General features: G+C 45.3%; 1 protein-coding gene across 1 annotated transcript in view; it reads right to left on the bottom strand.

The window, feature by feature from the left end:
• Positions 1-26388, bottom strand: part of PTPRJ (protein tyrosine phosphatase receptor type J) — a 173341-nt gene that overhangs the window by 34933 nt on the left and 112020 nt on the right. Inside the window, exons 2-9 of the mRNA XM_086677409.1 lie at positions 20746-20764; positions 18417-18647; positions 16395-16646; positions 15043-15267; positions 11499-11765; positions 8275-8535; positions 3101-3358; positions 1852-2130 (exon numbers count right to left, since the gene is read on the bottom strand). Of these exons, the coding sequence (XP_086533535.1) occupies positions 1852-2130; positions 3101-3358; positions 8275-8535; positions 11499-11765; positions 15043-15267; positions 16395-16646; positions 18417-18647; positions 20746-20764 (1792 nt within the window). The remainder of the gene's footprint in view (positions 1-1851; positions 2131-3100; positions 3359-8274; positions 8536-11498; positions 11766-15042; positions 15268-16394; positions 16647-18416; positions 18648-20745; positions 20765-26388) is intronic.

Genomic DNA, 26388 nt, shown 5'->3' on the forward strand with positions numbered 1-26388 from the left:
GTGTGACCCTGGGCCGGTTACCCAACCGAGCCTCAGCAGCAGGACTGTATGAGGATTCTGTGAAAGTGGCTGTCAATCACCACCCTGGAAGAGAACGGGGCTCTGCGAGAGCTAGCGATATCATAACAGTATGGAGGCAGCAACTCCTTCATTCTGGGGCCCTCCTGACAATCCTTCTGGAAGAGGTAGGGTTAATACTGCCCCACTCTGCCGATGAATCAACTGAGGCTTCGAGAGGTTGCGTAAGTTGCTGAAGATGACCTGGTTGCTAGGCAACAAAGCCAAAACTGGACCCTGGGTTTCCTGAATCCAAGTCCAGGGCATTTTGTATACACACAACATGTGGAATAATCAATAGTAAATGGGATCAGTTTCTTCATCTTTCAAATGGTGTGTTGTCTGTCTCTACCTGTCTGAGGACCAATAGAGTTTTGTTGATGGCCGACCCTAAACTGCTGTAAATAGAGAGCTCTGTACTAAGGTGCTGGGGGCAGAATACTATCACTGCTTCAGTGCTGCAGTATTTTAAGGCAGGAAAAGCATTAATGAACCACCCATTAACAGCTCCCACATGCTCCGCCAGAGGCCTGGGAAAGTAACCCGCCCAACACACCGCTACCCCCACAGCCCCTGTTCCAGCCACCCCCAGGCATAAATGCTCGTATGTATTTTTCTCTTGCTCTAGACTGCAATAATTACAGCGAGGGTAAGTCTCGGCAGCAGAAGCCACCCAAATCCCAAAGATCAGCTTCTAGACCAGGTGGACGGGGCCCGAGGAGCAGGGGTGACTCGGAGCTACAGGGATTTCTTTAGCAGCTCCACCTGAAAGGTCAGAGGTCATCAAAGTGCCAGCTCCTACGCTACCAGGGAGGCTGATCCGATGACAGCCCTCGGCTTCCAAATCGGCCTGAACACACCTGAGCAGCTTGGTCTAAGCAAGGAAAGAGGTAGGTACAAAGAGGGGGAAGAATAAGGTGGTGCACGGGCGCCAGGGTGACAAAGGTGCCCCCATCAGACCCGTGAGCCCAAGTACTCACAGCCATCTGTAGAACACTCCCTGGGTTGCTCTCTGAAAGCTCCTTAGGTTAAACACAGGGCTACCTTTCTCTTTATAGCACTTTTTACACTGAGAGATAAGGACTGAGAAAGGCAAAAAGGCTGAGCATCCATTTTAACAATATCCTTTTCAATCTTCTTCAGTGGGAAAGCCAAATCATGAACCACAAGCCTGAATGGCATCCCTCTCCTAGCCCGTCACCTCCCGGGGCCGCACCACCTACCCATCACCCTCTTGCTCCCATTGGTCCACTCCTGCCATCCTGGCCTCCTGCTCTTCCTTCAACACAGCAGGCATACTCCAGCCTCAGGGCCTTTGCACTGGCCTTTCCTCTGCCTATGATGCTCTACACCCTGACAGCCATCTGGCCGGCTCCTTCACTTCCTTCAGGTCTCTGCTCAACAGTCACTTTTTCACTGAGGCCTTCCCAGGGCATCCTACATAAACATCTCCTCTCCCCCTTCTCTGTTCTTTTCCCTCTTCCTAGCAGTAATCATCATCTAATGACTTATTATCTGTCTGTCTTCTCCACCAGAATCGAAGTTCCAGGAAGGCAGAGACTTGGGGGTGTCACTTAACAGCGCCTGGCGTATAGTAAGTGTTGCATAAATATCTGCTGGATGAATAAATGAGGAGGACAAGACAGCCCTACTAAGCTAATGGGCTTTCTGGGAGAGTCCAGGGTCTGTTACCACACACGACCCGAAACCTAATAAACTAAAGCCTGCAGAGGACCCACCTGCAAGGTCAGCACCACACAGGAAAAAGTGCAGGAGGCACCTGAGGCTACTCACCTGTACAGAATGACTGCCTGCCAGATGCCAGTGGCGTGGTGACATTTCCCACTTGGGTGAAGATCTCCACTGTGTATGACGAGCCAGGTATTAACTCAGTGACGGTAGCATAGGTGACGCCAATGTCTGTGACTAGTCGTGTTGCTTGGCTGAAATTTCCATCCTTCCCGATATAAAGGTGGTAGGTATACCTGGGAGAAGCTTCATCAAAGTTCTGCCAATTTACGGTTGCTTCTGTGGTGCTGGTATTTACTTCAATGTTGGCTACATTGCTGGGCCCTTAGTTTAAAAAAAAAAAAAAAAAAAAAAAGGCACGGATAAGCCTTGAATTCCAGGACTATTTTATTTACTGCATCTAAAAACAGCCTGGCTCCTGGGTGTCTGGGTGGCTCAGTCGGTTAAGTGTTCGACTTTGGCTCAGGTCAGGATATCACGGTTCGTGGGTTCGAGCCCCATGTCGGGCTCTGTGCTGACAACTTGGAGCCTGGACCCTGCTTCAGATTCTGTGTCTCCCTCTCTCTCTGCCCCTCCCCCACTTGTGCTTGCTCTCTCTCTCTCTCTCTCTAAAATAAACAATAAAAAAAAATTTTTTTTAACAATTAGAAATAGCCTGGCTCCTTTGAGGAAAGAATAAATAAAGCTAACATTTGCTGACTCAAAATACACAAGGCTTCCCAAAAAGACATTCAGAAAATAATTATACAGATTAAATCTCAAAAGAATTCATTTTCCAGGCTTCTTTTTTAAGTTTATCTGAAATACATTTTCCAGATATAATTTCCTATCTGTTTTGGAAATCTGATTAATGAAAGAGAAAATATATGCGAAAAAGATAATACAAACTACCATCTATCTGTACCATATAGTTAGATCAAACATTAGCAAGACGCCTTCCTTACTACTCTGCAAGCAAAGCTCCCCATTTGAGCAGTATCTTCTAATGTCACCAAGACAAGGTGACTCTCCTCTAGTCCGTATTCCCAAGGAATGAATGGAATAATTATGTTGTCCATGTTTATCGGATCTTTCTGCTTCTAAGGACAATTCCTTAGAAGCTCAGCACCAATGCCCCAAGAGAACACCAGAACCTTTGCGGAGGCCAATGTTTTCAGCTTAAGCAGCTTCAGATTCTACCTGGAGCCCCGAGACACAATGGCCACTTACCTCACCGTGTAACCAATGCTTGCTTCCCACCCTCCAGGAGAATCAGAAAGAACACCACTTACCAGGGTGTCCTTAAGAGACTTACATGTGTACTGAGCCGTGGAGCTGGGCTCCCCCTGGATGTGGTTCACCTCTGGAAAGATCGTGATGTTATATAAGGTGCCTGGAACCAAACCCCTGAGAGTGATCTCTTTGCGAGAAGTGTTTATCTTGTCAGAGCCGCGCTCGGACTGTATAACTAGGTGGTAGGTGTATTCGGAAGCATTGTCCGTACTCTGCCACTCCAACTCCATCCCGGTTGTGGTGACGTGGAACACGCGGATGTCAAAGACGGCACTGGGATCTGGTGGGAGGAAAGGAGGTACAAAGGAAGTGCCAAGGACCATCTTAACACCCAGCTTTATTGCAAAGTGTCCAGAGAACTTGCTCTTTTGCCAGCAAAGTCTCAGACGAGTTCACAGAGGGCAAACTCCAAAGCAAGCGAGAAACACGCACACTCCTGTCTTTCGAGAATTTTGGCTCTTCCGTGACACAGATGAGCAAGCTTACCAATCTGTCCTGTGGGTTCTCTGGTCTTTCGCTTTTGTCATAAAAACGCCCCCTTTGGGGGTCTTCTGGGGTGGAGGTCTTATTCAGATTCCTGATCTGAGTGCTGATGACCAGATGGGTTCAGTTGGTGAAAATGCATCAGACTATGCACTTACGACGTGTGTGTTTTCAATATGTATATTACAGCTCAATAAATAGTTTGGTGTGTGTGGGGGTGTGTATGTGTGTGTGGGTAGGTGGGCGTGTGTGTGGATGTGTGAGTGTTTAATCTAACTCCCTGAAAAGAAAACGTTTTCCTGTAACACAGGCATATACCAAAAAGAAAAACTGAAATGGACAGCTGACGTTTGCTAGGTTGAGAGTATTCAAGGCCAGGGTGGAGAAGGGAAAACACACGTACACACACACCCCAACCACCCTCCCAGCTGGGGTCAGAAGAGAACTCTCCCACAGGGGTACTCGGGGTACCCTGCTCCCCCGCATCTCACCTCTACACACCGAACCAGCTGTAATGTGCATGCACAGATCGAGGCCCAGAAATAACCATATAAGCTACTACTTTTCTGCCCTTGCTTTCAAAACATTTCTCTTTACCTGGGAACCCAAGTCCCCTCTCGTGAGAGGAACTGAGTGAGGGGACAAAGGAGGGAAATATTTTCACTGTAAAACCCTGTGTGTGTGTGTGTGCGTGTGTGTGCGTGTGTGTGTGTGTGTTTTACATGCATGTACCACACACATGTACTCTCTTCCAAAAAAAAATTTTTTTTTAAGTGCCTCCTCTGTAAAGGTAGGGAGCTTTGAGAGTCTTCTTTCCCTACCACCAGATTCCTGATGTCACAGGGATTCCACAGACAAAAGGCCATAAAAGGACGCCATTATCTGGGTGGCTCAGTCAGTTGAGCATCCAAATCTTGATCTTAGTTCAGGTCGTGATCTCAGGGTTCAAGGGTTCAAGCCCCGCGTCAGGCTCCATGCTCGCCACATGGAGCCTGCTTGAGATTCTCTACCCCTCCCACATGCATTCTCTCTCTCTCTCTTTCTCTCTCTCTCTCTCTCTCAAAATAAACTTCAAAAAAAGAAAAAAGTACATCATTATCTATAAACGTAAAAAAAAAAATAGAAATAACCTAAATATTCCATAAAAAGAGAAGGGCTCTATAAACTGTGATCTGGCTATATAATGAAACATCCTGCAGCCACTAAAAACATAAAGACCATACATACTATGGGAGGGAGGCTACAATATACACTGAGTTAAAAAAAAAATAGTTGAAATACAAAATACAATTATTTGTATAATAATTACAACGATGTAAACAAAACCTATGACTGTGGACACAGATGTGAAAGGAATTCAGCGGGGTTAGAAGGCAGAGTTCTTCTTGTTTCCCTTCCTTTCTATGGTGGTAAAATATCCATATCTATAATTTTAACCATTTGTAAATGTACAACTCAGAGGCATTAAATACATTCACAATTTTGTGACACTATCATCACTATCTATACCCAAAATATTTCATCACCCCCAACACAGATTCTGTTCCACTTAAGCAGCAACTCCCCACACTTCCCTCCCTGGTAGCCTCTGTTCTCCTTTGGCCGCTATGAACTTGCCTATTTCAAGAACCTCAGGTAAGTAGAATCATACAATAGTTGTCCTTCTGTGTCTAGCTTCTTTCACGTAGCATAATGTTTTGAGGTTCATCCATGCAGTGGGTATCAGAATTTCATTCATTTTTATGGCTGAATAATATTCTATTGTGTGGATATACCACGTTTTGTCTATCCACTGCTCTCTGGACACTTGACTGCTTCTACTCTTGGCTGATGTAAATCGTGCTACCATGAACACTGGTATACAGATAACTGATCGAGTCTCTGCTTTCAATCCTTTGGGAAATATAAATATCATATAAATACATATACATACATATACACATATAAACATATGTATACAAACATACACACACACACACACACACACACACACACACGTAGAATTGGAACTGCTGAATCATATAGCATTTGTTTCCCTTCCTCAAAATTGCCTTTAATGCTGTTATACTGACTTTAATAATAATGGAAGTTGTTCAACCATAGAATGATAATCCCCGAAGAGATTAGTGCCTTATCACAACTCTTCATGATTCCCATTCAATGGGACTCAATTAGAGGTTACAGTACAAGAGATGTAACTTCTCCTCAACGAATAGGCCTAAATTGCTTTGCAGCTGACCATCAGTCCATACTCTGCTTGAGACCTCATTCTTCAAAGCCAGAGGTCAGTTCACTCCTTTGTCACTCTGGGCCCAGTTATAAAGCTCACAGAACTCCCATTTCCTGCTCTGGAAAACAGAGATGCTAACAGTGCCTACCTCGTGAAGTTATGACAAAAATTTTTAAATAAAAGATGAGAGCCCAGCACTTTGTAGACCCCCAATATATTAAGCTATTATCACATTAAGTTCTGGGCATTGGCAAGTCACACAATATCAAGTGTCCCCCACCACGGTAATCCTCATGGTAGCAACATTCTCAAAAGAAAAACAGAAATATACGTTGACGTTAAGATGCCATTGCAACAGTCTAATCTAAAATTCAGACTTGAGGGGCGCCTGGGTGGCTCAGTCAGCAAAGCATCTGACTTCGGCTCAAGTCATGACCTCAGAGTTCATGGGTTCAAGCCCCGCGTCAAGCTCTGTGCTGACAGCTCAGAGCCTGGAGCCTGCTTCAGATTCTGTGTCTCCCTCTCTCTCTGCCCTTCCACCACTCATGCTCTGTCTCTCTCAAAGATAAATAAACATTAAAAACATTTTTTTAATAAAAAAATAAAATTCAGACTTGAAATGGAATTACTGCATTTCATCTAAGGAATGTACTTTAGCAGTCCGTTATTTTGGAAACAAACCTTGCAAGGAACTATCAATGCCTTCACCCAACCAACAGAGTTGAAGAAACCTACACAAGGAGAATCTCAAAAGCCCAAATGATTTCATGTGTGCCTAAAGGAATTAGGCCTCATTTTTTTATTCTTCCCTTCTATATAAAAGATTAATTCTCTTGCAATCAAAGCTCAAGGAATAGTGTATGTTTACCAAGCTTTCCCAAAAAACGTGTTTCAAATTTTAAAAACAACAGTAATGAACATTAAATTGTTTTGATGAAATAATTTTATCAAGATCACTTAGCCTCAAAGAATAATGCTGTTTATGAAAGACTGTATATAATCTACAATCTACTTTTCCAACAATAGGGGAGTACTTGAATAATTTACAATACATCCATATGATTGGTTCTTAAACTTTTGAATCTCAGGACCCCTTTACCTCCTTAAGAGAGAATTTTTATTTATGTAGGCTATATTTATATTTACTGTATTAGAAATAAAAAATGAAGGGGCGTCTGGGTGGCTCAGTTGGTTAAGCTTCCGACTTGGGCTCAGGTCATGATCTCACGGTTCATGAGTTGGAGCCCCACATCTAGCTCAGAGCCTTGAGCCTACTTCAGATTTTGTGTCTCTATCCCTCTCTGCCCCTCCCCTGCTCATGCTTGCTCGCTCGCTCACTCTCTCTCTCTCTCTCTCTCTCAAAAGTAAATAAACACCCAAAAAATTTTTTAAAGAAATAAAAAATGAAGAGTTTTTAAAACATAAGAATACACAAGCATACATTCCATTAGCCATCAGAGTGACGATGTCATCCCTTGTCATATAGCATCTGGAAAGCTCCATTATACACTCATCATGAGAGAATAAGATTAAAAAAGCCAAATAACACTTTAGAAGCAGTATGATAATAATAATAACAACTCATCAACTCCTTGAAAGAATCTAGGGGACCCTCAGAGATCCCTGGATCACACTTTGGGTAACAATGATCTAGCCCACAAGTCAACTAAGTTTTCCTTTAAGGGACACAGAATAAATATTTTACATATTGTGGGCCATATATTTTCTATTGCAACTGCTCATTTCTAGCACAAAAGCAGTTATAGATAGTATATAAACACATAAGCATGGTTGTGTTCTAATAAAACTTTATTTATGAAAACAGGCAATGGCCAGATGTGGCCCATAGGCCATTATTATCTGTTGACCCGATTTAGACAATGGAATGCCAGGAAGATATTAAAATTATCCTGTAGAAATATTTATACTGGCAGGGAAGAACACTCATAATAAGCTGATATGTGGTAAGAAGCAGATTATAAAACCACATGAATAGGATGACTTCAATGTTTGTAAAAGAAAAAATATATAGGGGTGCCTGAGTGGCTCAGTCAGTTGAGCATCTGACTCTTGATTTCGGCTCAGGTCATTATCTCATGATTCATGTGATGGAACCCCACAACTTCTCTCTCCCTCTGCCCCTTCCCCACTCTAAATAAATAAATAAATAAATAAATAAATAAATAAATAAATAAAATATAGGCACATATTTAAAATTAGAAAAGTTATCATCGATTGTCTCATACATCAAAAATATGCCAAAAGTTACCAGTGATTATTTCTGGTTGATAGTTTACTATGTGATTTTCTTTTGCTTGTCTATGTATTTTACATAATGAATATGCATTACTGTCATTATAAATGTTTTTAAGATTTTCATTAGATAATTAAAAGCAGTATTTGGAAAACCTGGCATTATAAATTATACTGATTTCCTTTAAGAAACACCACTGTTTTACAGAAAACACAGCCTATTTGCTTACCAGTTCTATTGTAAACCGTCTGGGACTCCCCTTCAGTCCCATTTGGTCCTTGTGGAAATATTTCAAAACGATACTTGGTTCCAGGGTATAAGCCACCAATGACAATACTTTGGTTTTGGGTGGCTGTTTCCAGCGGAGATTTTCCAGCTCCTTCCTCTGTGGTAAGTATCTTGAAGAAATCTGCGTCATTGCTGCTCCAAGCTAAGCCAATTTCCCTTGTGCTGACACTCGTCACTCGAAAGTCGGAAACTGGACGGGGGGCTGTGGGAAGAGAGTAAACAACTAGATTTAGAGCCTGGTTCTACAGAAGACAGGGTGACTGAACCTCACAAAATATTTACACTGAGATTATATGCACACTTGGGACATCCGACCTTTCTCTCTTCCTTGTATTATCACCTACAATGCCCTTAGCAACTGGTATTTTTGGCTACTGAGAAAACAGTTGGCTACAAGAGCATAGAAACTGCATGCTTAGGTTGTACAAAGTCATTCACTGGAAATGAGAGGAGGGGTGAACCCACGTGGGCACGAGCTAACACTCTGGGGTAGGACCTTGGCTGCTGCTGGCTGCTTTATCTCAAATATATTATTAGGCCTCCCAGAACCTCTGTTTAGAAACATGCAGTAGAGGCTGCTGTTGACCCCTAAAACCCATTCCTTACCTGGCTTTTCCCTTAGTCATACAACCCCAGATTTTTAGCTGTGTACCTGGCTGTCAGAAGTAAAGACTATATTTCCCAGCCTCCTTTGCTGCTAGATTAGCCATGTGGCTGAGCTCTGGTCAATAGGATGTGAGCAGAAGTACCGTATGACTTTTAGGAAGTATCATGAACGCATGGAGCACTACCTTCTGCCCTTCCTCCTCCTTGTAGCTGGAATGTAGATGCAATACCCAGAGTTCAGGCCGCCTAGCTCCAGAACGGGTACGGTGGCTGTGGTGGCACCTATGGCTTCCTGATCCCCGGATTACAGCTCAGAACATATATTTCTGGAGCCAACACCTACAGTGGGGGTTGCAGACTGTGACAAAACTGCACCCCTTAGTGTGGGAGCCATTCCTGGGTCCCAGCCTAAAGCCTGCTCCCCCAGCTGTTAAGAGTTGAATCATATCCCCTCAAAATTCATATGTTGGAGCTCTAACACCCAGTACCTCAGAAGGTGCTTTAAAGCACCTTTAAAGACAGGGCCTTTAAAGAGGTGATTACGGTAAAACAAGGTCATTAGAGTAGGTCCTAATCCAGTATATGACTGGTGTCCTGGTAAGAAGAGGAGATTAGGACACAGTCATGCACAGACCAAAGGACAACCACGCGAAGACACGGGGAGAAGACAGCCACCTTCCAGCCAAGGAGAGAGGCCTCAGAGGAACCCAACCGTTCATCACTTTGATCTCAAACTTCTTGCCTCCAGAACTGTGAGAAAATAAATTTCTGTTGTTTAAGCTCTGCAGTCTGTGGTACTTACAACAGCCGCCCTGGCAAAATAACACACCAGCCCTCCCAATAACTCTGCAAACCCTCGGCTCCCAGGATCGAGTTCCTTTGGGCTGAAAAAAGCTCGTAAAAAGCTTCTGTTTCCTGCCACGGAGCCCTGGCTAACACTCCTCCATCCCGTCCTGCCTAGCACTGGTGCTGCTTCTACAAGGACAAAGAAACAAACTCCTGTTTTGTTTACGCCGTGCATACTTGGGAAGTTTTTTTGTTACTCACAGCCAAACCTAATCTGAACTAATAAAGGGACTGAAGAGTAAAAGTGTAGAAGGTGAGGAAGGGAAACCAGATTCCACTTACCCCCAAAGAGCCAGTCCAGAAGACATTTGTAAAGGTGCCTAAGGTGCGCTTCCTAGCAAACAACAGACACCCAAGTGAAGCATTCTGTGAAACGAACCCTGGGTCCAGAGCCAGGCATCCCTGGGACCCACGTCTCTGCTCTGCCACTTTGCGCCCTTGGGCAAATCATTCGGCTGGGTGGGGCTGCAGCCTCCTTATTTGTCAAACAGGGTTCCTAATACCTACCATGGAGGCCATCGCAATACCCATAAAGCGCCTGGTAAGGTACGATACTGATACTGTTATACTATGTACTACTGGTATACCATTATTGCTTTACTTTAATTCTCGGACCTTCTTTGGAACAGAAAGCATCTTTTTTTAATGTTTATTTTTGAGAGACAGAGAGAGACAGAGAGAGAGCGCGCGCGCAAGTGGGGGAGGGGCAGAGAGACAGGAAGGCAGAGAATCCAAAGCAAGCTCCAGGCTCGGCACAAACCCCAGTGCAGGGCTCGAACCCACGAACTGTGAGATCATGACCTGAGCCGAAGTCAGACACTTAACTGACCGAGCCACCCAGGTGCCCTGGAACAGGAAGCTTTTTATTTGCTGCCTGTCATCTTCTCTTTAAAGCACAGGTAAGCAAAGAAAGGGTGAGATACATCTGTGCCCTGCTTCATTATAATGTCAGTATCCAAAAGACAGAGGGACGTGAATAACCAGGTTCTTTTTGTCTCCGTGCATCATTTTGCCTCTACCATGCTAGAATGAATGGTCATTACAAGCACAGGCTGGAGTCAGCCCAGCTGTTGAATCCTACCTCTGCTACGTGTGTAACACCTCCCTACAGCACCTCTCTCAGCCACGGCTCCCGGATTCATAAAATAAGGCTAATTCCAACCATGTCACAGGTCTGTGAACACTACATAAGACAGTGCAAGGAGGGGCTCCTGGGCAGCTCAGTCGGTTCAGGGACCAACTCTTGATTTAGGCTCAGGTCATGATCTCATGGTTCATGGGATCAAGCCCTACATTGGGCTCTGTGCTGACAGCATGGAGCCTGTTTGGGATTCTTTCTCCCCCCTCTTTCTGTTCTTCCCGTGCTCACATGCTCGCTTTCTCTCTCTCTCTCTCTCTCTCTCTCTCTCTCTCTCTCTCTCACACACACACACACACACACACACACACACAAAATAAAATTTAGAAGTGTAAAAAAGTAAAATAAAAAGAAGACAGTGCCAGGAAAGCATGTACACCATGTTCAGCACGTGGGGTGGGTCAGTCAACGATCATCGTTACAACGGTGCACATCTGGAAGGAGGTTAGAGTCCCTGTGGGCTCACACACTGAGCTGTGTTTTCCTCGAGGGTAGGGACAAAGCTTTGTCTCGTACCTGGGCCTGGCACAGAGCAGGCAGGTGAGAGAGGTCAGCAAAACAATGAGTGAACTCACGGGTGTACACTTGGAGAAAACCCGGCACGCCCTCGGAACTGTTGCCAAGGAAAGGATGCACCGTGATGTTGTACAAGGTACTCGAGTTGAGCGAAGTAATGACGACCTGAGTCTCATTGACATGGAGGGTGAAGGAATCTGTCTCCCCAGTGACTTGTATCTTGTAGGTATAGACAGAGGACGACTCGTTATCATTGATTTTCCAGGTCAGGGTCATGTTTGTTGCGTTGATGTCCACAACTTCAACGTCAAACACTTGACTGGCGACTGTGAAGACAGAAGAGGCGTTAACAGTAACCAGAATGGCCAAGCCAGAGAGAGAGACAGAGACAAACCATCATCAGGGCCTGTCATCCATTATAAGAAAGATTCTCAGCAATCATGCCTTCCTCTCCTACACATTTTTACTACAACATACATCAATGTATGGGGGTCCCAGCAAGTGTCAGACATCATCTTCAGTGAAGAGACAACCTGGCCAATTGCAACTGCATAGCTACCGCTTTGTTCTTCTTGTGAGTTTACTCTTAGAGATATGACAGGCTCTTCAAACAACAACATGGACTCTACTCATGCCCTGCCCAGGTCCTGGGGTGACCCAGAAACACTCTCAAGCATATATGCTTCCAGAATGAACTATACAGGACCCATTAAAGATTACACACTTTAGCGCAAGGCAGGTCCGGGTTCCAAGGTTAGTTCTGCATTAATGGCCAGGTAGTTCTGAGGAAAATCATGTGAGCTCAGTCTCCTCATCTGCAAAATGGGGGTAATATTCCTAACCTCGAGAAAAGATAACACAGAGCTCTAATAATCTGCCACTGGCCCATCCTACCCTCTCAATCCATGCTGTCCGTCCCCTGCCTGCTCTGTGCCCTGGAAGGCTGACCCCTACATGCTGCATCACTGCGGCTGGCAGGAAGGAGGGGCCCTACCAGAGGCCCTGGGACTGGGTTCCACCTGCAAGCAATGTGAGCAGGCGACCTGGAAGCAGAGGAGTAAGCAGTGAAGTGTTTCTCCCACGGGCCTCTGCTCGGGCTGCCTGTTCTGACAAGGCTGCCTCTTCCACTGCCCCAGCCCCCACCAGGTTCCAGAAGCACCCCTTCTTCCCCTTGCTCATCAGCCTTAGAGGTGACTTCCTACCACGACTAATCTCAGGTGTCTCAACGTGCTCTGATGATTTCCTTAACGCCATCCCACCTAACGAGATGCTTGAAAAATGCTTTGTGTGAGACATGTATTGTGTGCATGTATATACATCTAGATATGCACATATACACACACACATGCCACACAGAGAGGGTTAAAGTTACTATGATTATTACTTATCAAGTGCTAGGACAGTTCACACAAACCAGGCCATGTGTATCCATATATCTGAGAGCCTAAGATGCAATCACTATTTTTTTTAATGTTTATTTATTTTTGAGAGAGAGAGAGAGAGAGACACAGCGTGAGCAGGGGAGGGGTAGAGAGAGAGGGAGACACAGAAACTGAAGCAAGCTCCAGGCTCCAAGCTGTCAGCACAGAACCCGATGCAGGACTCGAACTCAGGAACCACAAGATCATGACCTGAGCCAAAGTCAGATGCTTAACCGACTGAGCCACCCAGGTGCCCCTGCAATCACTATTTAATTCTGTTCAGACAGCTTTAAAGCAGGGAACCCGAGGCCCACGCTAACCCACAAGACCCCTTTTAGCAAGTCAGGCAAAGGGCTCATCCTCTGGATGGAGCCAGCCCTGGGGTACATTGCTCAGCGAGGAGCCCATTCACCCTCTTGCACAAGCATCTTGTGTGTAGGATGGCCCCACCACTGTCAAAGGCACCCCTGGAGGGCCCCTTCTTCCTCCTCCTCCTGCCCCACCCTCTAGACACCGAGCCCTCCCACCTGCCAACCTGCTGGGTCACTGAGGGTCCCCAGAAGCCAAGCGGCCTTTCCTATAGCTACATCCTCCCCTCCTCACCCACACACTGGCATCACCGGTAGAACGGGAAAGAAGAAAGGAGGGCACAAGTGGACCCTCCTTCAAGGTGGACACAGGGAAAAGCAGTAATTCTTTACAGACACAACCTGTCATAGGCGTCCTGCCCAGACTGTCCAGCCCCTGCAAGTGACATGGCCAGGCTAGTAACTGCCTCTGACAGAGACACCCAACTCACGAGGATACGATCACAACTCTCTAGGAACGAAGTCGACCCCTCCAGAATTACCAGGGTCCTCGAGCTGTCACCCACTCCTCGCACCTCTCTACCTTCGTACCTCGGGGTCCACCACCTGCACTTTCACTCATAATGTTTCCTCAGTGGACATGTCTTCCTCCCTCTCTCCCTTTATCCAAATCCTAGTCTCTCTTCAAAGCAAGTTCAAATCCTGCCTATAGAAGAGGCCTTCCCTCGGGATTTGATGCTAAGATCGTGCTCCAGCCTTCCACTGTCTAGAGCACTCAGGGGGCAGCTGCAGTGGACGGTGGCCACGTGTCACCTGTGCGGCACCCAACAGCACCAAATCCCCCCTGGAGGGAGGAAGTGCTCATCATCCACGTAGAAGCCGGAGGACCACACTCCCTTCCCCAACGCAGCCATCCAGAAATCACGAACGTGACAGCGTCTCCATCTTGGGACTCGGACTCCTGAGGGTGTTACCAGGTACCAGCTAGTAACCAGGTGTTACCAGCCTCCCAGAGTTTCCTGGATCCTAGTCTTATTTTCTGCCCTGTATCCCCCAGCCCGCACCCCTTCTCCCTCCATTCTATGGGTCTCCGACAGCCTTTGAGAACAGATATATTTTTGGGTCAGGTAACCAGAGTGGGAGTTCGTGTTGCCTCAACCAAGTCCCTGAGGGTGACACTGGTGCAGCATTTATTCCTGAGCCCACGGGGCCTGACCATGGACTTGTCAATGCGTGGATGTCTCTCTCGACTCCCCATCTATCCTGAACTCCCCTTAGGAAGGAACCATGCATTTCTTTGCCCCCTCGTCAGCACCAATCCGACACACCTCCAAATATTGGTCAGTTTACAGAGCGGAAATACCATTAAATTACAGGTAGGAAGAGCAATGCACATATCAACAAGCTTCCACAGAAAGATCAGCATGCACTGGAGGGGAGGTCAAAACAAAACAACCCCAAAACAAGCAGCAACAACAACAACAAAAAACACCTCATTTTCTTCCCTGAAGGGGAAAATACTTAACCAACAAATGACAAGAAGAATAGCTAATTATAAGAGAAAAATATTACACCAGCTTGTCCCACTGGCCTGGGTGCAGAGACACGAAAGGAAGACACGAGGTAGCACCTCGCGTCTGCACGTAGCAGCTGCCCGATACGCGTTAGTGAGCTTTTGAAAGAAAGAAGCGTCTTGGCCACGTAGTTAAGAAGAAACTCACTGGATTTGCTCTGTCCGAAATCTCTTCCAGAAAACTCCCTCTGACAACACGAGTACTTGTGAAGCAAGAGATAACGGAGAGACGAGAATCACAGAAGACCAAAGTGGGTGCTGGAAAACGCGGGCTGAAGACATTCTACAAAATTCAACATACCCGTCCTGAACGTTATGCGCTGGGGCCCTCCTTCTGTGCCATCTGCTGCTTGAGAATAGACAGCGGCACAGTACTCCGTGTCGGGCACCAACCCCGTAATCAGGACTTCCGTGTCTCCAGTCAGAAGATGGTCCGAAGACAGGTCCACACGTTTGAGCTGGTATCCAGACACGGGGGCCGTGTGGTTCCGGGGTTGCTGGGAGAAGCTCTCCGTGGCGTTGGCATCTACTTCCATCACAAAAGTCAAATACATTAACTGCAACGGAAGCACATGCCTGTCCGCCCACAGCACCTTCCCCATAAGAGGACACGTCAGGCAGCACCCACAGTTACTACACCACAAATTCTTCCCTTCCTCCCCCACAGAGAGACACATCCTCCTAGAAGGACCCTGATTTTCAGCAGCTCTTTCGCTCTCTACTTGTAGCCCACGTACCACCCCCCTTCTCTTTCCAACTCGGCTGTTTTCAGCTCTTCCCCTTCTTTCAAGAAAATCGTCTCCCGCCCAGCTCCAAAGGTGGTCATCTAGGGACGGCCATTGGACTCAAGCCTGGCTAATCTGATCTCACTCCAGGAATTTCTCCCCTGGGCCAGACCCCTTCTGATAGGAGGTGAACTGGGGGACCTGCTGGTGGCCATTTCTCCCTGAGCTTTGGGGCAGGAGCCACTCTGAAGTCAAGGCCGATATGGAAGGAGGCAGGCGGAGGAGATGGGAGTCCCCTCATCTCTTGCTTCAGGGCCTTACTGCCCACAGCAGGAAAACAGACATGAGCCAACAAGTTGCTTTTCTAGCCCAGGCTATTTAAAGTCTGGTTTCTGTCAGTTGTGGTCAACAATCCTAACACCCCCGTCGTAGTACTATTTCCTGATGTGTAAAATGGGGATTAAGCACTTGTTCTTCTCAATTCACAGGGCTGCCTCTGAAAATGCTTCAAATCTGTAAATGGCTGCTCCACTGCCAATGCAGAAGACATCTGCTAGCCTCGCTTGCTAAGTTTCGCTTTTCGCAACAGATGTGACAAGTTCATCCGATGGCCCTACTTGGGTTAATGCATCTAGTATTTGTTGAACTGACAGTTTAAAGAGCTAAAGGGGCCAGCTCCTTTCCGGGATGCCAGACTCAGAAAGCTTCAGCCCCTGTTACCATTCTGAACCCCAATGATCTGACCTGTAAAATAAGAACATTTCCCTCCTTCCTCATACAGATGTGGGGTAAAACTAACAGTCTGGAGCAAAGCCCTCTAGAAATTCTAAAACTCTATACAACTACAAGAGCAATATTTCTTAAAACTATTAAGTTACTGAAAGTCAAAACCAGTATGGCAGATGAGAAGCACACTTTTGTAACTCACCTAAGCCACTATCTATAACCGAGGACTCTCTCCCTTCCTCATTTGATTCTGAAAGACACAGGGTGACCTTGTGTCGAACCCCTGGTGTCAGGTGTGATATGTTGACCACCAAGACTTGAGGCAACTCCTTACAACTTTCGACGCCTTCAAAGAGCATCCAGCAGGTGGCAGTGTCATTGCCATTCTTCCAGGTAATAGCAACTTGCGTCACACCCACGAAGGAAACACGAAGATCAGAAACTTGACTCGGCTCTATTTTAAAAAACACACAATGGGCATTGATGGAACAAGGTATTTGCAGTCACCTTTCATTGGGAATAACTGGGGTCACTGATGTTCCAATGTGACTCACTAAAAATACTTTTTTTATATCAGGGTCCTGTGCAAGTCCATCATTTCACAGCAGGAAATGCCATCATTTCACAGCAGGAAATGATACAGAAAAGAATAAACCTGTAACCAGAGATTTTTAGGATCTCTGCTCTGCTCCACAACAGTTAGCTTCAACAGTGATTTGAGAGTCTTCGAAACTGTCTTCAAAATTGTCAAACTGCAGGGGTGCCTAGATGGCTGAGTCGGTTCAGTGTCTCACTTTGGCTCAAGTCATGATCTCACAGGTCACGGGTTCAAGCCCCAGGTCTGGCTCTGTGCTGACAGCTCAGAGCGTGGAGCCTGCTTTAGGGTTATCTCCCTCTCTCTCTCTCTGCCCCTCCCCTGCTCACACTCTGTCCGTGTCTCTCTCTCAAAATTGAATAAAAACATTTTTAAAAATGGGGTTTTTTTTTATTTTAAAAAAACAACAACGAAGCACTTAGTCCACAACCAATAAATAGTAGCTGATGAGGAAGGCCTTGTCCCGGGGGGCTTTCAGGTGGAATGAGGGGCTCAGCAACCAGGCTGGGTATTTCCCGCCACCTTCCCACCTCCTCTGGCCTGTGTCATCTCATCCCCATCACCATTGCTAAATTCTATCTTCTTTTTCCTCCTTCATTCTCTTCCATCTTCTCCCTGCCCTCTCCACCTGTCCCCCTCTCTTTCACGATAGAGCAAACCTCTATCGTAGGGTTTTTTTTTTTTTTTTGCCTCTGAACTTGTGCTCTACGGAGCGACAAGAGTTTTTTGAGGGTACTGATGACACCCCACTCCTATGGGTCCTCTCTCCTCTCTCTCCAGTTCTTTTTCCTTATGGGGCTTCCAGGCAAGATTTTATTTAAAGAAATAGTTTCCTGGCTTGAAAAAAAAAAAAAAGCCTGCTGAAAACCGACAGTTTCATTTGCCTGTTCCGTGTACAGAAGGTGCCCTGGGCTCCAAGACATCAGGCTTCCAGGGCCTCACCAGCCAAAGAGATCACATCCCCAGATCAGAAAACCAAAAGAAGAGCTCATTTTTAAATGTTTGGTTCTTCCCAGCTTAAAAGAGCTTCTTGTCTCTTTTTTGTACTTTTGATTCTTTTCTGCTTAAAAAAAAAAAGGGAGAGAGCTAAATCTGCAGCTATAACACGTGCCTCAGGGTACTGACATCTAAGCTAAATAAAAATCTAAACCTAAGCGAGTGTCACTGGGCTATCATTTCATTTGAAACACGCTCTTCTATAAAGCACACCAAACTTCCAGGCCCGGCAAATACTCCTGAGAATATAAACAGCATTAACTTCCCTGCCGGGCTTAAGAAAAGCCTACTAATTACAGACACCATCAAGACACATGTCTAATGGGGTCACTGCTCCCAAGTCTTAGCAGAAAAGCAAATACTAGCCAATAATAGCAAAAGATTTTTAAAAGTGGACCTACTTAAAACCTCCCAAAGCACCCAAGACCTGAATACCAAATGATCTGCATTGATTAGGTAATGATTCAGGTATCACCTGAACTCCTGGGCTTGAACCAATATGGCATCTTTTCTCCTCCCCTTCCACCATTAACGAAAACCAATCTCTCCCCCACAGGCAACGTGAATGGACAAGGCTCTAGGATACAGGGTGAAAAGGAACGTCTCACGATCATTCCTGGGAGCTCATCTTACCTGTCACATCATTTGCGACCGTGGAATCTGCCCAAGTCTTACTGACTGTTTCTGAAGTGGTGAAGGATGTGTATGAAGCTGTTGGGCTAAAGCCTGTGGTGTTATCCCCAGCTTGACCTTCACCTTCTGTGTGCGTGTACGTAGAAGCAGCTGAGTCCGTGTTTGTCCATGCTGGGGCCACACTGGTTGGACTGATGGACACAGCTTCAACGTCAGACACAAACAAGGATTCTATTTTAATATGGTTTCCCAAAAGAGGAAAGAAAAAATTATATTTAAAAAAGAAATATAAGAGTCAGGACTGCTCTGCATCTCTACTTTTCAGAAGTGAATTGTGCAATCACAGAATTTTATTTCCCTCTATTTCTCCTCCTGGACTTTCTTCCCACAAACTAACTGTAGATACATTTATGTATGTGTGTGTGTGTGTATATATATATATATATATATATGTGTGTGTGTGTGTGTATATATATATACATATATATATATATATGCGTGTGTGTTAGTGAAACAGAAGGCTGCAAAACAGAGACCAAAATGACAGAGATTGGCAATGTTGGCTGTCACCTGAATACAGATTAAATCTATACAGGAGCTGATACAAAAAAAGACGTTAAGATGCTAAATGAGTCTCTCGCCATTCTTAGAAAACACTGTATGTGGAGAGGTTTTACATGGTGCATAAGATAACTTTCTTGCCAAACCCTGAAACTAGGAGGAAGCTCCGCCATTTTGGGGCACAAAGATGACATGAGACAGAATAACATAAGGAGAAAAGAGCTGGTCTTCGAATTCAGAACTAGACATACGGGCCCACTCTGTCCCTTACCTCTGTGACCTAGAATCAGTCCCTTAAAGCCTCCCATTCTGGAGCTCCTCTATTGGCAGCTCTAATAAACTATTTTTAACATAAAGGATTATTTTTATAATATGGTAACCAAAGTCACTGGATTTGGACATTGCAAAAAATCTGAGTTCAGAATCCCATCCTGTTGGTCATTAGCATGTGATTTTACTCAAAGCCCTGGGAGAACATTCTAATCATTTTAGAGCAATGGTTCACAGACTTTTTAGTTTGCATTTCATTTTTCTTTCCAATGTTCTAGGCTTCAGCTGTGATCTGGTATCAGTCACATCTACAGCCACTGAAATCCATCTCAGTAAGACACCAGGAAACTTTTCAGTGATAAACTGTGACTGATTTGAGCAGTCAGATACGGCGGTCACCCAAACTAATAAAATGGCACCTCCCACTATATACTTGCTGTACAACAGGTTTTCATTATGATTTTTAAAACGAATCACAGTTCTCTCATCTCCCCTTTGCCCCCTTTTCTCCATGCACATAAGTTTTCTTCTTTGGCACCGATGATTCAAGGCTACACAAGGTGCCTACCAGTTTATTTACCAAACTGATTCACAAGCAAGAAAAAGCAACTGCGGAGCTCTTCTCATTGTTTGTACAGACCTTGCAGAATCACTGTTATTAACTGAGATTGCCTTTATTACAAGGTTTCAGCAAGATCTGCCCCCTTGGCGTGGCACTGGAAGAACACTCTAATTATTTTATCTCTATGGTTCACAAACTTTGGGATCTTACCAATCAGGAAAAAAAAAAAGTCCCCAAATTTTGAGGACAGACAAGAGCTACCAATTTTTATTTATGCTAAAAGGTACATTTTTTTAACTACCAAATACGGTTACATTTATTTCTTATAGAAACAAATAATGACCAAAAAAAATAGTAAGGACATAATCCCAGAATATATGGTGCTTTCAACTAAATATGTTTAGCATCACTTAAATCTTACTATCATAGTCTTAGTTTTCTCATTCTACTCTAGACTAGGGAGAACTTCAATGGGCCAACACTAGTTAGCAACTGGAACTCAGCCCTCCACATGGAAGCAAAATATATAGAAGGCTACGTCTGGTTTTCCAAAGGTTACATACACCCTGTATATCACTTTTAAAAATCATGGAGCAATATATCAGCCCCAAAAAATATGTATAGGAAAACAGCACATAAAATAAATATAAATCATACTGCATTGTGACAACAGTCTTTTAAAAATCACCCACAGATGTAGGCTGGGGAAAGTAAAAATCACAGAAAATAGAAAATTTTTGTCAAAGTTGCGCAAATGATTGAATTCTTTCTTTCCCGTGCTGTTTCCACACTCACCCCACTTCTAAAATAAAACTGGAAACTAAGAGTTTGAACAAATTTGCATTTTCTGTGATTTTCACGTTGCTGTTAATGATGCTGTGTCCAGCAGGGGGCGATAACGAACAACACAAGAGAAGACAGGGAAGTGCTACTTACCGTCACCTGCGCACACCATCTGTAACAGAAAAAAAAAACGGAAGTCAGTGCATTCATTCAGCCACGGAAAATGCAAATCAGGAATAAAGCAGTTGAGAATTTAATGATAGGGATGGGGTGTTAACGACTACATTAAAAAAGGCCTACTGGCAGGGACTAGGGTGTGGGGACACTGAATAAGGGAACTCAGTGAAACCAGAGGTCAGTTACAAACAATGGATTAACTCAGTTATATGGAGGCTGAGCCATCCAGTGCTCTTCCCCACACATACATCCAATACTGGGGCAGCTCCCAGGTCATCCCTCTCCCCTGCCACTGCATCATGAATTGATGCACAGGGACACAGACACACAATCAAGATTCTCTAGGGAAGCAAAAAGGAAAGCAGGACCATAACACCCCTTCCCCACAGCCATTTTCAGGTCGCACGTACAGAATGTAAAGCCAGGTGCACAACCGAAGAAATCTACTGGGTTTGGGATTTTCCTTGTGCAAAAATCCACCTTCTTCCTTCTGTCGGTAGGTGGCGTAATTTTTTTTCTTTTTTTTTTTTTTTTTTTTTTTAATTACATGGCATGCAGCTTTGGGAAGCATGAATGTTTGAAACAGAGGAACCTTCAAGATTATTCAGTTGAGTGTCTCAATCTGCCACCTTTAGATCCCCGGAGGATCCTCAAAGATACGCATCATGATCCATAAATTATTTCCCCATACTTTAAAAACCTAAAATAATTTGAAGTTGTACATCTATTGTTTAGTAAGCACACTTTTTTGGTTAACAGGATTTTTAAAAGTATGGCCCTCGTAAAGAGGAAAATAATCAAAAGGGATTCTAGTGGAAAAAATGTCCTCCAATTTCCCATCACACTTAAATAAAACCCCAAGTCTTAAAGACAGTCTACATATCCCCCCATGATCTCATCACGCCCTTCTCATTGTTCCTGAGGCTGGTTCTCTCTTACAGCCTTTACACATTGATTCCTTTCTCCAAAAATACTCTGCCCCAGACCTTCCTGTGTCATGGCCTAAAATGCCACCTCATCAGGCAGTCCTTCTCCAACCAACCAGCGGAAATTAGCACCTCTCACTCTGCATCACATCACTAGTATGTTTCCTCCTTGGCAATTTACCTCAATTATCTTCAGCCTCCTCCAACGAAAATGTATGCTCCATGAGAACAGAAACCTCATCTGTGCCCTTGCCTAGAATGGTGCATACAGTAGGCACAAAGTAAATGACACTAAAGGAAAGAATGAGCCTCTTGTTTTTGGAAAGGAAGTAATCCCCTAAGGCCTACAGGTGGAAAAACACTTGCCCAAGGTCCTACAGCAAGGCCAAGGCGGGACACGGCCAGGAGCCTAAGCACTCAACCCAACCCAAAGGAAATATCCTTCGGGCTTACCAAATGGAGAAGGCAAAGACAACATTCACTTCCATCTCACAGGTTAGGCAGATGGAAAAAAAAAGATCTGCTCACCACCCTATCTTCCAGGGGCCCAGGCACCAGTCCCCAAAGGAAGCAGAGTCTTCCTCCTCATTCTTCACACCCCACGAAATTCAGGGCCCACACCTGTTGCTTCTCCTTTCCTACCCACCCACCCACCGCCCCCCCATGCTTTCCATTTCCACCCCCACCCTACCCCCTCAAGCCCCTCTTCGTCTCAGGCCTACACTCTTTCAGCTCATCTTCCTGCCTCCAGCCCCTGCCGACCATCCATGCCAGGCATCAATCCACTAGTCCCTGGATGGACTGCAGGATACAGAAAGACGAGGAGCAGGCTGCTAAGCAAGTCAGCACAGGCAGCAAGCTTTTTCTTTTCTTTTTTTTTCTTTTTTTCCACCCAGCAGTTGGAAAACATAAACTACCTGACCTCAAGACCCTAAAATGGCCTGTCCCAGCCCTCTGCAGTGTTATTATCTCTTCATATCTTCATATATGCCTCTACGTGTTGTATCCTGAACTGGGATTCATGCAGTCAACCATCCACCCAAACAGTGCCTACAAACATTGACGATCGGGGCCTGGTCTCTAACTGCTTTTAGGAAAGCAAGGGGAATAAGACATGTCTGTAAATAAGTCCTTCAAGGTAGAGTAGAAAGTACTGACAGGTCATTGACTAAGCAATTCTCAAGCGCCTGCAGGTGCCAAGTGCAGTGTAAAGCCCCAGAGCTAAGACAGACAGACAGACAGACAGACAGCCTCTGTGCCCTGCAGGGCTCACGGCTGAGAGAGACCGTTGAATCAAATGACAGGACAGACGGAAGGTGCCCCTAAGGTAGGTACCATTCGCAGAAGGAAGTCAGAGGAGGGCGTACACAGAAGGCAAAGAGTGTCTGTGCCTTTCGGTCTGTGTCCTATACAGCCCTAGACTCAGTAAACGTTGACTGGCTGATGATCATTACATGGGACAAACAGCTCTGAGTTCTAGAGGTGAAAGGGCAAGGGTCACCATCAATATGCACAGAGCCTGACTTGTCAGGCACTGTTCAAGTGCTTTCAGACATTAACTCACTCAATCCTCCCAATAACCCTAAATGTAGGAGCAGGTCCCTCGTGGGCCAGTGAGCTGCAGCGTCTGGATTTGAACCCAGGCAGTCTGACTCACGGGCCATGTCCTTAACCACCGGCCACCCTGCCTCCCGATGTAAAGCAACTGGTGAGAAATATACCAGGACTTAGGGAAGGTTTAAATATCAATTTCAAAAGCTATCAATGTCAAAACCTTTCTTCCTTCTACCCTCCAAAAACTCCAGCAAGCGAAGTGAAGAGTGTTCCTGACAAATCGGGGTACAGTTTCTCCCGGCAGCCCCCCTCAATGTGCCACACAAACACACCAGCCGTGTCTCTTCGCGGCTCAGCATGAAACAATCACACGGCTTCCATCTTCCCTGGCCTCACTCCCCCTTCTTTTCCTTCATCTTGACCTCACTGGGCCTGACTTCCTAAATAAAGCGTCAACACTTCAATCCTTTCCTCAGGACCCGGGGGACCTAAAAAGCCCAGACTAAAACATGAGACAAAGGGACACAAGTCCATTAGGGGGCTTCCGAGGGAAAAGCTTGCTCACTAAGAAGAAGGAATCACATGGAAGAAAACGCCATCCTAGTTTGCCGCACTTCATCAGATCTGCCCGTGATGCCTGGAGCTGCTACAGCCTCGGTGTGACAAGGAGGGGAGAAATCACCTACCTGCTGAGGATGGCTGATGAGGAGAAAGGGGCAAACACCGGGATCCTCGTGCTACTAAATCAACCCATCATACACTTGTCCTACCGCAAGCCTTCTTGCCTAGGGAGATGCAACCCCCCTTTCATTTGGGGTTGTCTAATATTTAAAACCAAAAGAACACTGGTTGGCACAATAACAACAAAGGTAGCTAGTTTTCGCGTGAACCCTCATTTTTACAGATGAAGAAATTGAAAGGCCAATGATCTGTCGTCCAGCGTCACAGAGCTGGTCAGGGAGAAGTAAAACCAGGATGTAAGCCCCGGTCTGCCAGACCCCTAAACTTTTGCACTGATCACAGGAGAAAAAGACCCTTGCAAACAACACCCCCACAAGACACCTGGCATGGGAGAAACTTTGTGATTAGTTTTTAAAAGAATACAATCCGGGCACCTGGGTGGCTCAGTCAGTTAAGCGTCTGACTCTTGACCTTGGCTCAGGTCGTGATCTCACCATTGTGAGATTGGGCTCCACACTGAACATGGAGCCTGTTTAAGATTCTCTCTCTCCCTCTACCCCTCTCCCCTGCTCATATGTTCGCTCGCTCTCTCTCAAATAAAATAAAATAAAATAAAATAAAATAAAATAAAATAAAATAAAACAATACAATCAACAGAACTCATCCTTCTAAAAATAGCTCCAAGCCTACTTGTACCAGGAGGTGAAACAGGTTCACACACCAACCATGAAAGTTAACTGCAGAAAAGAGGAAGCTGGGGACAACTTCCCAGCAGTACCAGCTAAACACAATGAGAGTAACCTCTGCTCCTTCCCTTTCTAAGAGGATCCAGAAGAACTCTAGTGATTACTAATCAAGAAGGCATCCACAGAAATCATCCTGTATTCAAATGCCCTTCCACAACTGCTCCCTAACCCAGCGACCCTAAATCCTGATAGAAAAAGAAGGAAGCTTTCCATTTTACTGACTCCCCAAAACAACCCTATAAAATAGAAATTATACTCCCCACTTTACAGATGGGGACACAAGGGCTCAGAGTACACAACCCGAGGTCACACAACTAAGTTTCCCGGCTGGTGTCACTTGCCCCAGGCACAGGAAGGAGAGATGAAAACAGGTGCTTGAGGCTGGAGATAAAACTCTCTTCTCCTCCCTACCTCCCCCAGGGGCAGAAACTGAGCTAGATTTAGCGTGCACGGCCAAGCCTGGTGCCAGCGGCACATCAGACTCCAATGTTTGTCCCCTTCTCATCCGAGGCTCCCAGGTGTCTCCCTCCCAGCTTCAGCAGACCCATCCATAAGAGGGCTATGAGTGAGCCTGCCCTGTGGCTAGGACTCAGGGGATGCCAGAAGTCACAGCCCCTGAACCCAAGAGAGTAGAGCTTCCATAAAAAGGAGTGGGTGTCACAGCAGCACTATTCACAATAGCCAAGGTGGAGGACAACCTAATGTCCACTGACAGATGAATGGATAAGCTACATGCTGTACAGCCATACAAGGGAATACCAGTCAGCCATTAAAAGGAGTGAAATTCTGGTACATGCTACAACGTGGATAAACCTCAGAAACATTATGCTACATGAAATGAAGCCAGACATAGAGGCCCATATGTTGATTTCACTTACAGGAAATGTCCAGAAAAGGGAAATCCATAGAAACAGGCTGTGAGAAGACCAGTAGTCGCCAGGGGCTAGCAAGAGGGAAAAGGAAGCATGACTGCTAACGGGTACAGGGTCACCTTTCGGGTAATAAAAATGTTTGGAACTACATAAAGGTGGTGGTTGCACAACACGCTGAATGTACTAAGTGCCCCTGAACTATACTCTTCTAAATGGTTAATTTTATGTTACGTGAGTTTCATCTCAATTTTTTTTTAAGATAGTAGGAAGGTAACTTTGTATGATCAAGTTCAGCCACTAGAAGGAAGAAGGGAAAGAAAGCTTCCTGAAGGAAGAGGCGGGAGGTGGGAGAGAAGAGGACGGTAATAAATACGGAGGTTTTGGAAAAAAGATTTGGAAAATTAGAAAAGGGAGAAAAGGGGGCACCTGGGTGGCTCAGTCAGTTGAGCATCTGATTCTTGATTTCTGCTCAGGTCATGATCTCAGGGTTGTAGGACTGAGCCCCGAGTCGGGGTTCCCACTAAGCGTGGAGCCTGCTTAAGATTCTTTCTCTCTCCCTCTCTCTCTCAAAAAAAAAGAAATGAAATGAAATGAAATGAAAAATGAGAAGAAAAATGAGAAGAAAAAGAAAAGAAAAGAAAAGAAAAGAAAAGAAAAGAAAAGAAAAGAAAAGAAAAGAAAAAAGAAAAGAAGAAAAGGGAGAAAGCACCATGAACTGGAAATTAGAAAGCTGAGCTGGGCAAAACTGCCTGACCGAAGGCGCTCTGGGCAACCTCCACTTTCGCATTCTGAGGATAAAAAGGAAGGAACTCGAGTTTCCTGGACACCTACTGTGTGCCA

The sequence above is a fragment of the Puma concolor genome, chromosome D1, assembly GCF_028749965.1.
Source record: "Puma concolor isolate L17-30 chromosome D1, mPumCon1.1.hap2, whole genome shotgun sequence".
In the NCBI taxonomy this organism is placed as follows: domain Eukaryota; kingdom Metazoa; phylum Chordata; class Mammalia; order Carnivora; family Felidae; genus Puma; species Puma concolor.